The sequence below is a fragment of the Cetorhinus maximus genome, chromosome 7 (genome assembly GCF_964194155.1).
Source record: "Cetorhinus maximus chromosome 7, sCetMax3.hap1.1, whole genome shotgun sequence".
NCBI classification, from domain to species: Eukaryota; Metazoa; Chordata; class Chondrichthyes; order Lamniformes; family Cetorhinidae; genus Cetorhinus; species Cetorhinus maximus.
Genome location: NC_135885.1, coordinates 64,456,707 through 64,470,476, shown reverse-complemented (window position 1 = coordinate 64,470,476; position 13,770 = coordinate 64,456,707). Strand labels below are relative to the sequence as shown.

Sequence of the window (13,770 nt, the reverse complement as noted above, 5' to 3'; positions counted from 1 at the left end):
TTCGCCCTACATGTTTACATGTTTTGTTCTGGGTAGTGATATAAAATCAGCACATTATGTCCAAACTTCAGTTCAAATGTTATATATTTGTGATGATCTATGATTGTAAAATCCAGCTGAAAGTTATATTTGAGTCACAACTACAAATCAACTTGTGGTGAACATTCAATATTTTCTTGTGTAGCTGATGGAGATCAATTCCAATTACTAAAAATTATGGCTCAATTGCTGACACTTTTCCAAACATGTTTTATTTTTTCAAGGATATTTTATTCTTATATTCCATTTTCTTCTTCAGTTGGTCACACCACAGACTATTCCCTTGCCGAGAGAATTAATAAGTAATCTTCATCTAGGTCTTGAATAATTAATTAGGTTTCGCAAGACCGCTACAGGTTGATTTGGTCATTACTCCCACACACCCCAGTGAGAAATAGAATAGTCTTTCACAGAATCATAGAATGTTAAAGCATCAGAACAGGACATTTGGCCCATCAAGTTCTGCCAGTCTTTTTTATCAACATGGACCAGTCTAATCCTACTTTTCTTATTCTCCATACCTTTTAAAGGTTCTCCTTTTCACACAGCTAACTACCTTAAGGTAATGACCTTTTAAAAGAAATTATGAATTCTGCTTCAAACTGCTTTGTGGCCATTCAACATTCTGACCACCTTCCATGTAAAATAATTTCTCACCACTCCACTCCACTGTCAGTGAAACTCTTTTATAATTATCTTAACTGGGTGCCTTGTGGATACAATTTCTCCTACCAATTAAAATAACCTAGCACTATTTATCTTGTCATTACCCTTTGTAGTGTTGTGGGCCTCTATCAAATCACCTTTCAATCTTCTCAGTTCTGGTGAAAAATGCCCTAATTATTCAAATCTTTGTTCAGAAAATTCCATATCTTGCAAAATTCACATAACATGGAGAACTATCCTATCCTGAACTTTTCTAAACTTTGTGTAACTTCTGCTAAACAAAATATGTAAAAAATAAACTTGTAGCACAGTACAAAAATCTAAAATGATGTGTCGAACTACTAATATAATATTGAAAACTTGTCATGAGGGAAAACCTGAACTTTATACACACAAATCATGGCTCCAACTTATATACAACTGCAGTAAAGCCACACTCATACTGACAGTTTAAAGTTAAATCTGAATAGTTCAAGAATTTGAAAAACAAGTACCCTCCCTCTGATTGTACCTTGTTCTAAATGTATCAAATTGGTGTAGTTTGTATTTTAAATGATACATTATCTGATCAATGCACTCTTATAGGTATAACATTGCAATAGCTCAATACTTCTATTAAACAACAATCCTCTTTATTCCACATTCCAAGGACCTACAAACTCAACATAAATCTGTCCTTTGTTAAGTGAGTTTTTCCATTTAGTTTCCAATCCTTTATTATGACCCGAGAAAATCCTGAAACTTTAGTCCACCATATCAAGAGTTTATTGGCGTGAAACTACCGAATGCCCCTCTGCTGTACATGTGTAAGGTGTTTTGTTTATTGTATTTTGGTACAATAAGCTCCATTGAAGCTAGTTCCATACAGCTTTTTGAATAAATGAGGGAGAATTTTGTATGTGATCAGCAAGAAGGTAATGGAAGTAATTTTTGACTTCATCAAATGGGCTATAGTTTGCAAAACAGATCATCTCCCTGAAATCAGTGGAATAAAAATTGGGTACTTTCTATAACAAATTAGAGATCTACTCTGCCAGGTTACTGCCCAGGCAATGAAGTTGACAGTTACCTCCAATGTTTCTGCTTTGTTTGGCTATGATTACGAAAGCACAATATAAACGCTGTTTCCATCTTCACAGGTCCTGCCTGACCTGAGCATTTTCGGCATTTTTTGTTTTCCTTTCAATTTCCAGCATCCACGGTATTTTGCTTTTATTTCAGTGTTTAATTCACTGTCATTTCTCTTTCAGGGATGCCAACCTTGAGGAAGTTCTGCCCTTCAGTCTGACAGGATTTCCGTTTGTCACTTTTACCTTGTTCATCTTTATTGCTTTCTGGCTCCCTCATAATATTTGATCAAGTATCTTCCAAAACTCACCTTCACAAGTCCTTAGCAACTTTCTCTGAAAATGCTGGCCAATATACTGGCAATTACGACCACTTGTACATGCTGTATTGTAGGGGTTTGGGAGTGTTGACATGAGACAATGTTGTGAAGATTTATTCTGTTTTCACAAATGTTTTTACATTCTATGTTGCTATTTCACAGTAGTCAAAAAAGATTATACTTGCATTCCTTGCAGTTGTAAAGGTTTTTTCTCCATAGATATCACAAAAATAAGACCATAGCATCAAACACAAAACTTAACACAATGTGGCTACACTTAATTATTACTTGTACTTATTAAAATGTGTACATTTTATTAGTAATTGGTTTAAATCAATTTTGCTTTCATGTTATGTTTTACCCAAATAATTAATATCATGCTTTTATTAAATTTCTTAGAACATTATGTATATTTGGTACAGCTTCAAATATCTTTAGTACCAATTGCAAAGTAATACTTTTTAGTGCCTAGCTACTTTTATTGCAGTTTTATTGCCTTCTGTCGGTCTGGCTCGTTGGTAGCACTCACCTCTGAGCCAGATGGTTGAACTAGATCTGAATTAGATCCTCTTTACACAATTTAAGAATGTTACCAGATCTCAAGGAGGACAGAGAAAATGTTTTAAGGACACCCTGAGAGTGTACAAGATTATGAGCAGCATGGACAGGGTGGATAGGGAGCAGCTGTTCCCCCTAGTTGAAGGGTCAGTCACGAGGGGACACAAGTTCAAGGTGAGGGGCAGAAGGGGAGATGTGAGGACAAACCTTTTTACCCAGAGGGTGGTGACGGTCTGGAATGTGCTGCCTGGGAGGGTTGTGGAGGCAGGTTGCCTCACACCCTTTAAAAAGTAGCTGGATGAGCACTTAGCACGTCATAACATTCAAGGCTATGGGCCAAGTGCTGGTAAATGGGATTAGGTAGGTAGGTCAGGTGTTTCTCACGTGTCGGTGCAGACTCGATGGGCTTTTTCTGTACTGTGATTCTGTGAGCGCCTCATTGAAAAGGGAAAAAAATGACACCAGTGCGTGGGAGGAACTTGCCACAAACTGTACCATGTGTTAGCACCTCATTCAACAAGCCACAACACAGTTGGAAACTGTGACCGCATATAAACCCTGCTGCAGAAAAGCAGCAAAAGCAGATGGAGAGAGAGCAGAATCCTGGTTCGGGAATCCCCCTTCACTGGGGTAACTTCTGTCCGGTCTGCCCAGGATGCTTCAAGATGAAAGCACGCTATAGTGTCCCTGTTCAAGACTTTAGTTTAACCCTATAATGAATCTGAGAATAGTGTTCAGTTTGATCCCCTCACATGGTGGGCGACATTGAGGCCCCAGAAAAACCTCTGAGGAGGAGCACTTGAGTAATACCTAATTTAAAAACCCTGAACTCTTTTGCTAGGCTCGGGGAGATGGATTTTTTTTATTCTGGAAAATTGTAGACTTTAGGAAAATTTGATTTAAACATTTAAAATAATGAAAGCACTAGCTTGTTCACATGTGGATAGATCTTTTAAAAATTAGGGAAAACAAGAGGATATGTCACTTTTACCTTGTTCATCTTTATTGCTTTTTGGTTCCCTTCTAATATTTGTAGTTCCAGGGTTGACTTATTGAGCACCTGATGACACACAAATCATGAAGCTTGGTTTCGAGGGACTGATGATGACAATTATGTGATGATTGTAGGTTAAAGCCCCTTTCCAGTACTTGAGCACAGATATCTAGACTGTCATTCAGTGCAGTATTGTGGGAGTGCTGCATATGAAAATACAAAGAAGATAGATAGAGAAAGACCAGCTGGTTAATCAACTCTGTCCCATTCAGCCACCTTGCAACTAAGCAAGCCTAGTATTCCCTTCACCCCATCAGCCATAAAATCTCCAGGAGAAGGGGAAAAAAAAATTAAAAAACTCTAGTTCAATTCTGAAAAAGTCTTTCCCCAAACCCCAAAGATGATCAAAAGTGAATTCCAGGAGATAAAAATGACCACAAGGTAAAATACCCAACTCCCTGCTACTTCTGTATGCAGTAATATCAGCTTTCTCCAGGAATTTGCCCAACTCCTTTATGAATGTTAGCAGCAAATCTGTGCCCACTGCATGAGGCAGCAACCTAACCTAAAGCTGATATTTTTTTGGGCAGAGAAAAACCTCCTCACAACAGACCAAAAGTCTATGCATATGTAGCTTATATGCATGTCCACTTGTTTTCCCTAATTTTAAAAAAAGATCTATCCATATGTGAACAAGCTAGTCCTTTCATAATTTTAAATATTTAAATCAAATCTTCCTAAAGTCACAATTTTCCAGAGTTAAAAAAAATCCATCCCCCCGAGCCTAGCAGAAGAGTTCAGGGTTTTTAAATTTAGCTCCTCCCTGGAAGTTTTTTGGGGGCTCAATATCTCCCACTATGTGAAGGGACCAAAACTGAACACTATTCTCAGATTCATCACAGGGCTAAACTAAAGTCTTGCACAGGGACACTATAATGTGTTTCCATGTTGTACCATCCTAGCTATACATCCTGATATTTGCTTTCACTATAGCCATTTGATGCTGGTCATGGACGTTTAGAGATTTAATACTTTTTAAAACTCAGGCCTCTTGCCCTCTCAACAGGTTTTAATTTAAATGCATGATAAACTCCACCAGATCAGATGTTATATTTTCTTCAATGATCCTTCTTACACAAGCACAAATCATGTCACCCGTTAACTTGCACGCAATATCACATGCCTTCATCAAGATCAAAAATATATAATGTGAGTAATGGCCCTAAAACCAAACCCTTCAGGAATGCATTAATAATCAACCTGTGTTGAGCCATTGTCATCAATAACAATCTTCTGCCTATGAGAAAGCAACCAACAACTGATCCAACCCAGAATCTGTTCATCAAACCTACAGAACCCTATCATGTGTAGTAACCTATTGTGAGGCACCTTATCAAGCTTTCTTACAGTCCAAATCTATCATGCCTACTGTTATGCCTTCATCCAACAAACTGGTAACCCCCTCAAAGAATTCCACCACGTTAGTGAGCCATGACCTCCTTTTCCAGAAGCCATGTTGCATGTCCTTAATATAACCTTCTTTGTCAAGGTAGATATATAGAGCATCTCTAATGAACCCTTCTAGCATTTTTCCTACAACTGACCTCTAGCCAATGCATGAATTATTTCCTGGTTCTGACTTTCCTATTGAATGCTGCTAAAATATTTGCCTTCCTCCAGTCATCCCCAACACCCGCAAACTACTGAATATATAGGTAAGGACTTACCTAACACAGCAATCACTTTTTTAAGCAACCTTGGGTAAATACCATCTGGGCCAACTATTTGATTTGTTTTCTGTTTAAGATCCCTTATTCTTTTCAATATCAGATTTGCATCTTCTTTCAACATTCACAACTTCAGTGCCAACTACATACTGCACTATTGGTTAATGAGCACATTCTATACAACAACAACTTATTTTATAGAGCACCTTTAACATAATAAAACATCCCAACTTGCCTCACAAGAGAGTTATAAAAGAAAATATGACACTGAGCCACATAAGGAGATATAGGTCAAATGGCCAAAAGCTTGATTCAGGAGCTAAGTTATAAGCAGTGTCTTAAAGGAGGAAAGTGAGGTGGAGGATTGCAGGAGAGTATTCCAGAGCTTGGGGCCTAGACCCCACTGAAGATGCAACCACCAATGATGGATCGATTAAAATCAGGATTGCTCGAGAGGCCAGAATTAGAGGAGTGAAGATAGCAAAGAGAGTTGTGGTGCTGGAGAAGATTACAGAGATAGGAAGGGGGCAAGGCGGTGGAGGAACTTGAAAACAAGGATGAGAATTTTAAAATCAAGATGTGTTTGACAGGGAGCCACTGGAGGTCAGTGAGCACAGAGTGATAGATGAATGGGATTTTCTGAGTTAAGACATGAGGGTCAGTGTTTTGGATGAGTTCAAGTTTATGGAGGGTAAACTGTGTGAGACCAGCCAGGAGTGCATTGGAATAGTCGAGTCTAGCGGCAACAAAGGCATGAATGAGGGTTTCAGTAGCAGACGAGCTGAGAGGATGAAGGATGATATTACTAAAGCAGTTTGAGTGGTGGTGTAAATATGAGGTTGGAAGCTCATCTCGGGGTCAAATGTTATACCAAGTTTGCGAACAGACTGGTTTAATTTCAGATAGTTGCTAGGATGGAGTCAGTAGCTTGAGAAATGGAGTTTGGAGTGGAAACTCAAAACAATGGCCTCAGTCTTCCCAATATTTAATTGGAGGAAATTTCTTCTCATCCAGTACTGGATGTCAGACAAGCAGTCTGGTAGTTTAGCAACAATGGAGGAGTGGAGAGAGGAAGTAATGAGGTAGAGCTGGCGTTGTCAGTGAAAATCAACATTGCATTTTCAGATGATGTCATTGAGGGGAAGCATATAAATGAGAAATTGGAGGGAGGCAAGGAAAAATCCTTGAAGGACTCTAGAGGTTACAGTGTGGAAGCGAGAAGAGACAAATGATTCTCTGGCACCAATTAGATATATAGGAATAGAACAAGATGAGAGCTGTTCCATTCAGCTGGATGAGAGTGGAGAGATGTTGGAGGAGGACAGTGCCAACTGAATCAACAATTACAAGCAGATCGAGCAGGATGAGGAAAGAAAGTTTATCTTTGTCACAGTCACATAGGATTTCATTTGTGCCTTTGATGGGAGCTGTTTCTGTACTTTGGCAGGGGAAGAAACCTGATTGGAAGGATTCATAGGTGGAGTTCCAGGAAAGGTGGGCGTGGATTTGGGAGGCAACAACATATTCAAGGACCTTGGAGAGGATAGGAGGTTGGAGATGGGGCAGTAGATTACAAGGACAGTGAGGTCAAATGTTTATTTGAGGGAGAAGGGTGATGCCGTCAGATTTAAAGGAGGGAGGGTGTAGGAGGAAAGACTGATACCAAGTATTCATTTCAATTCTCTTCCATGTGCTGGGAGTCCATCTGAATCTTCCCTGAAGAATCCTTTAGCAGCCCTACAGAGTAATTCTTCATTGTTCTCGAACTTCATAACTGAAACATCTTTTACTATTGCAATCACAATTACCCACAACCATTTTGTCATGAAGATGTGTTACATAAAATATGGTGGACATATATATGTATTGAACTTTTTGAAAAGGACACTTTTGCTGAGCAAAGGACACTGGCTTACAGCAGCTACTTTGTTGTATTTGTAAAGGACACAAGCTGCTTTTATGGAGACATTGAGTCTATGGAGCTTTCGGAGAGAGGTTCAGTTCTTGGGTGTAAAATATATACTGGATTTTTATAATCAGAGAGAGACTGCCACAGGGGGAACATCCTTACCCTACCTCTCTCTCTTCTGAAAGCTCTCTCATCAAAGCTGCGCTGTTTGTGATTTGGAAAACCTACCAGAAGACCTTATTGCTGCAAACCATGGGCTCTTAAAGGAGAATTCTGAATCCATCCCCACTGTCCTTTGCACCATCTCCAGTGAGAAACCCCCAAGAACCAGCAACTACTGTGGGCAGGACCGTAAGGAAGCATCTGGACACTCCCAAGAATTTTTTTTTCTGACTTGTTACTTGGCCAAGCTTTTAATATCTGATTCTCTGCAGAGTTTCATTTCTTTTTGCATGCTTATGGAGGGGCGGCATTGTGTGTGTTGTTTTTGTATTAGTGGGTAGTTGGACATATTTGTACATTTTGAACCTTTTGGTAATTTCTGCAACTTTACTTTAGCAATAAAACTCTTGTTCACTGAAGGAATCTGGCTGGCCTATTTCTTGCACTGAGGTATACATACTTAAATATTAAATTGGCAATATCACCTTTTTAAAATTCGAACTCTGTTATAACTATCTCAGGAGTGGGACAAAGGGAGAGTCAGTTCACCCCTGTTAGCTTAGTTGTAACAATCTTTTCCACTGACCTTTTGGTTGCTTTGATAGCAACTTTTGTTCCCTTAAATCTGGGAAGTTACATTCCCCATTATGAAAATGTTAAATAACTCTTGATGTTTCAGAGATGCCATCTTTCAAAGCAAGCATTAAACCAAGTTTCCACCTGTTTGATGAAGTGAGTGTTAAAGTTTCCATGACATTGAAGACAGTAGGGGAATTCTCCAAGTCAACATTTTCCCCTTAACAAACAGTACCATTTTTCACTTAACCAACACCACCAAAAAGATTGACTGGGCATTTATCTCATGTGTGGGACTCTTCCTTGTGCACTATGCCTCCGCAGTTGCCTACAAAACTACAGAGACTGCATTTGGGGCAGTCTGTTTACAGAACTTGGAAACAATAGAGGCTGTTGCTAATAATGTATCATTTGCCAAAGACACCAAGGTATAAAATCAAGCAATTAATGTAAGGAAGAGCTGTAGTTGTAAGCAGATCTGGACAAAAAATGGCTAACAGCTGATAAATTTTCAATTGAAATGTGTGCAAATAAGTGGTGACTTGTACAGGAAACAGTAAATAGGTCATTTTTAGCAAAGGTAGAAAAGCATAAGAATTTGGGTCTTATTAAACATTGCAAAAAATGATGTGAACCAAGTTTGTCTAAAACCTAAACACTTTCTGTCGTCACTGCTGATTTACTTGGTTAATGGCACCAGTTTGACTTTTGAATTTTCTAAACTTACTGTAATGACTCGATGGAGCAGACAGGTTTTGACAAAAAACAACTAAACTTTATTTTAGAGAGCTTTTCAGGTGCTACTCACTCGATCAGGACTCTCGTCAGGAAGCCTCATCCCAGATTGCCTGCGCTTAAGAGTTCACTGGTCGGAGCCTAAGAGAACATCACATGACCCCTGATAGACAGCAGGAGGCACTATACCCTCAGTTACCACATTTCCTCCACGTCTAGTTTTTTAGTTTCTATTAAGAGGGAAACATTTGAACATCCAACAACATGTACATATATATACAATTTCAGGTGATTAAAGATCAAGTCTCTGAGATTAGAGCGGCATAGCTTTACCACTTGAGGTTACTTAACAGGATTGACAGGGTCTGGAACTGCAGCATGAGACACATCATTGGAATGTGGCAGTTCAGGATTTGGCAACTCTACAGAGACATTGGGCATGTCTATTCTAGATCAATCAGTCACCTCAGGAATTGACGGTTTGATGTTAATCGCAGGCGGAATAGTTGGTTGTTGGAATGTCTCTTTGGCATGAATTTGGTCTATGTGCTTCCAGATGATTCTATCTTCCGCTTTTGCTTGGAAAAATAATGGACCAGTCTCTGAAACAATGATCCCAGGAACCCAACAGGGTCCACAGCCAAAATTTTGCATGAATACTGTGCTACCTACAGTGAATGTGCAAGCTTTGCTGTGTCTATCGTGGTTCAATTTTTGATTACTCTATTTACACTCTACCTTCCCCTCTAAATTTGGAAACACCAGGTGTAACTGTACATAGGTGGCATTTCATCAATAATTCAGATGGTGTTGAATCCGTAGTCAAATGTGGTGTCATACGATAACTGAAAAGAAAGCGGGAAAGTCGAGATTCCAGAGTGCCTTCCGATATGTTTTTCCTACCAGACTTAAAAGTTTGTACTGTCCTCTCAGCTAGGCCATTTAATGAGGGATGGCAGGGGCTGTTTTAATATGTCTGATCCCATTCAGATCCATAAATTTCTGAAACTCTGTGTTGGGAAAAACAGTGCCATTATCTGAAATGATAATTTCAGGTAGGCTATGTGTGCTGAAACTGTGACGTAGCTTCGCGATAGTTGCATTTGACGTTGACGACTTGACTTCATATACATCTATCCATTTGGAATATGCATCTACAATTATCAAGAACGTGGTACCCAAGAATGGTCCCATGTAATTGAACCCAGGGTCAACCAGGCCACTCCCACGGATGCAAGGGAGCTGGAGCAGGGAACTTCTGTTGTTGCTGACAGTGGAAACAGTGCTTGACCAAGTTTTCAATATCTCCACCAATGCCTGGCCACCATAAAAATCTTCATACACGCATTTTCATTTTTGATATGCTGGGATGGGCACAATGGAGGTCTGTCAAGAGCGGCTCTCTGCCTTGTGGCGGGACCACCACTCTTGACCCCCGCAACAAAATCTCGCCTTGGCAGCTCAATTCCATCTGTCTGATATGGAATGGTCTCAATTCTTCAGATAAAGGCAAGTTGGGCCATCCTTTTAAGACAAAGTCTCCGACTTTCAATAATATTGGATCTCTGTTCATCCAATTTCTAATTTGGTTTGTGCACACAGGTGAAGAATCTAACAAGTTCAATAATAGCATTAATTCCTGTGGAACGAGAGTGCACAATACTATCTGGCAGTGGGAGAAGACTGAGCGCATCTGCATTTGCAATGTGTAGACCAGGATGGTACATAAAAGTATACTTGTACGCAGATAGTCAGAGCCCATTGTTGTATCCTTGCTGATGCTCTTGGTGGGATGGCCATGTCCTCGCTGAATAAACCCATTAATGGTTTATGGTCCAACACAATGGTGAAATGGCGACCATGCAGGTACTAGTGGAATTTCTTCCCCCCAAATACTACCGACAAACCTTCCTTTTTTAGCTGGGTATAACCCTTCTTGGCTATGGAAAGCGTTCTTGATACATAGACAATGAGCCTTTCAGATCCATTTTCCATTTTATGGGATAATACAGCTCCCACCCCATATGGAGAGGCATCACATGTTAATACCAGCTCTTTCGACAGACCGTGGCGTACTAATAGACATGAAGAATGCAACAATTCCTTTGCTTTCACAAAGACTTCTTCCTGTTGTCTCCTCCAAAGGCAACAGTGGTTCTTTTTTAGTAACAAGTGTAATGGTACCAACACAGTTAATAGATTTGGTAAGAAGCAGCTATAATAGTTGATCATATCCAGGAAGGACTTGAGTTCTGTTTACATTGGATGGTTTATTGCTTGAACTTTACCTTCTACTGGGTGTAGTCCCATGGCATCCACCCTGTGTCCTAGATAAGTCACTTCTGGTGCCTGAAAAGTGCACTTTTGCTTCTTTAACTGTACACCGACTTCCACGAATCTCCTTAGCACCTCCTTCAGGTTGGTCAAGTGTACTGTCTCGGTTAACCTCGTGATGAGGACATCAACTAGATATACAGGTACTTGTGGGAGTCCTTACAAAAGGCTCTCCATTGTTCTCTGGAAGATAGCTCATGCCGATGAGACCCCGTAGGGTAGATGGGTATATTAATACAGACCCTTGTGCGTGTTCGTGGTTACGTACTCCCTTGCTGTGCTATTAAGCTCTAGTTGGTGGTAAGCATGGCTCATGTCCAATTTTGTATAGGACTTGTCTCCAGCCAGTTTGGCGTATAAATCATCTATCCTTCAGATACGGTACTTGTCTAGTTCGGCTGCCTTATTTACAGCCAATTTATAGTCTCCACAGTTGGGTATGGTGTGGTCGGGCTTAACCACCAGAACTATGGATGCAGCCCCTTTGGAGGATTGAACAGGTTGGATAATGCCCAGCTTTTCTAGCCGGCACAGCTCTGCACCAACCTTTTTTTTCAATGTATAAGGCACAGGTCTTGCCCTAAAGAAGTGAGGTGTCACCTGTGGCTCCACATATATCTTGGCCTGCATGTCTTTTAACTTCCCTAGTTCATCCTGAAAAATCATGTTGTATTTTCTTAGAAGTTTTGGAACTCCATCGGATTTTAGGTGAAATATCTCAGACCAGTCGAGCTTGATTTTCTGTAGCCAGTCTCAGCCTGAAAAACTGGGTCCTTCCCCTTTCACAATTATTACAGGCAGCTGGACTGTCTGTTGTTTGTGAGAAACTGGTACTTTACGATGCCCCTTACTTGAATGGATTCTCCCGTGCATGTCTTTAACTTAACAGTCTGCCCAGGTTTATTGGCTGCCTACCTTCGTTAAGGTACCTAAAAGTGTGCTCTCCTGCCACCATAGTTGAGGCACCCATATCCACCTCCATTATTAGTGGCTTCTCATTAACTTGGATTGTGACTGTTAGGTTCAGTTTTCACGTTATACAGGGAATAAACATTTGTGTTGGCAGCTTCAATCTCTGCTGTATTTTTAATTCAATCATATTGGTTTGCTGTTTTGCAGGCTTCTTCAGCTTTGCCCACATTGTTTTAACACATGACCTTTCTTATGGCCGTAATGACATTCTGCCTCCTTGAGTTTACAGGTGTCCACTCCGTGGTCACCTCCAAATCTATAACAACTTAATCTTGAAATCACTGCTGAAGTGTTTCTACTAAGCTTTTTCATGTTTCTCACAGTGGACATTGCATCTCGCTTCGATGCTGTGGGTCTGGTCTTCACACCACAGTCAGCGGTAGGTTCCCACCCAACATGAAGTATGGTGCCATGTTCTATATGTTGCAAAGCCTGCGAGTCTCTTGCAGCACTTTACATGGTGAGGGAGATTTTAAGGACGTGCTTAAAGCTGATGTCAACCTCGATGAGTAAATGGCGCTGTGTGGTGTCGTCCTTAACTCTACAAACTAATTGGCCCCATAGCATATCATTTAATGTGTCCCTGAAGTCGCAGTGCTCTGTTCGCTGCTTGAGGTTCACAACATAGGTTGCGATGGACTCTCCTGGGGCCCTAACTCTGGAATTAAATTTAAAACGCTGCATTATTATGGATGGCTCTTGCTGGAAATGTGTTTCCACAAGGTCCACTAATTCATTATAGGACTTAGAATTGGGCACGCTCAGGGCTGTCAAGTTGCGAATGAGGTTGCATGTTTTACTGCCGTATACGCTCAAGAAGATGGCTTTCTGTTTCTCCTCCATGGTAATTTCATTCGCTACGAAATAAAATCTAAGGCGCTCTACATACAGGCTCCAGTCTTCCATACTGGCGTCATGGATCGATTCTGCCGAAGAGTCGCATGACTGGTGAGTAGTCTTTTTTCCCTTAAAATTCGTTGTACTCACAAGGTGAGGTGCTGAGTTGGAGCTAATTTTGTCCTCATCACCAAATGTAATAACTCAAGGGAGTGGACAGGTTTCAATAAGAAACAACTAACAACAAATTTATTGTAGAGAGCTATTCAGGTGCTACATGCTTGATCGGGACTCTTATCAGGAAGCTCCACCCTCCAGATTACCTGCACTTAGGGCTCACTGGTCAGAGCCTTAGCAGAACATCACTTCACCCCTGACAGGAGAGGCTATATGCTCAGTTACCACACTTACCCACTCGGGGTTTTATACCTAACTATAATTAAGTAAAGGAATAAATTAATAAAGGAAAACCATTTGGGTGTGATTATTGACCATTAACTAAAGGTAAAGCAAAAAAACAAAAATTTGCAAATGTTAGAAATCTAAAAATTAAAAGGAAACATGTTAGTAATGCACAGGACAACTGTTAGCATCTGAAAAGGGAAAATGTAGGGCAACATTTTGGATATCAACCCTTTGAGAGAAGTTTTGCAAAGGTCAATTCCCAAAGCTTCAGTTTTATTTGTAGCTATGACTGGATTCCTTTTTTGCCCTTTTTGTTGGTGGTGAGGTTAAACAGCGTGCACGTGAATTCAACTACTTTGATGTTCTTGTTGAATTTGGCTAAATAGGTTTATGTGTCAGTAGCAAATATAGATCATTTTTGGGTTTAGAGTGAACTCTAGATTCTGCCAAATATGGCCAGATGGATTTT

At 40.2% G+C, this 13,770-nt stretch overlaps 1 protein-coding gene across 2 annotated transcripts in view; it reads left to right on the top strand.

Moving 5' to 3' along the window:
* LOC144682834 (interleukin-1 receptor type 2-like) overlaps positions 1–7,861 on the top strand; it is a 36,237-nt gene extending 28,376 nt beyond the window's left edge. For both annotated transcript variants that reach the window (XM_078545605.1, XM_078545604.1), the window contains one exon: positions 1,956–7,861. In XM_078545605.1, the coding sequence (XP_078401731.1) occupies positions 1,956–2,061 (106 nt within the window). In that variant the 3' untranslated portion in view covers positions 2,062–7,861. The remainder of the gene's footprint in view (positions 1–1,955) is intronic.
* Positions 7,862–13,770: the final 5,909 nt, after the last annotated feature.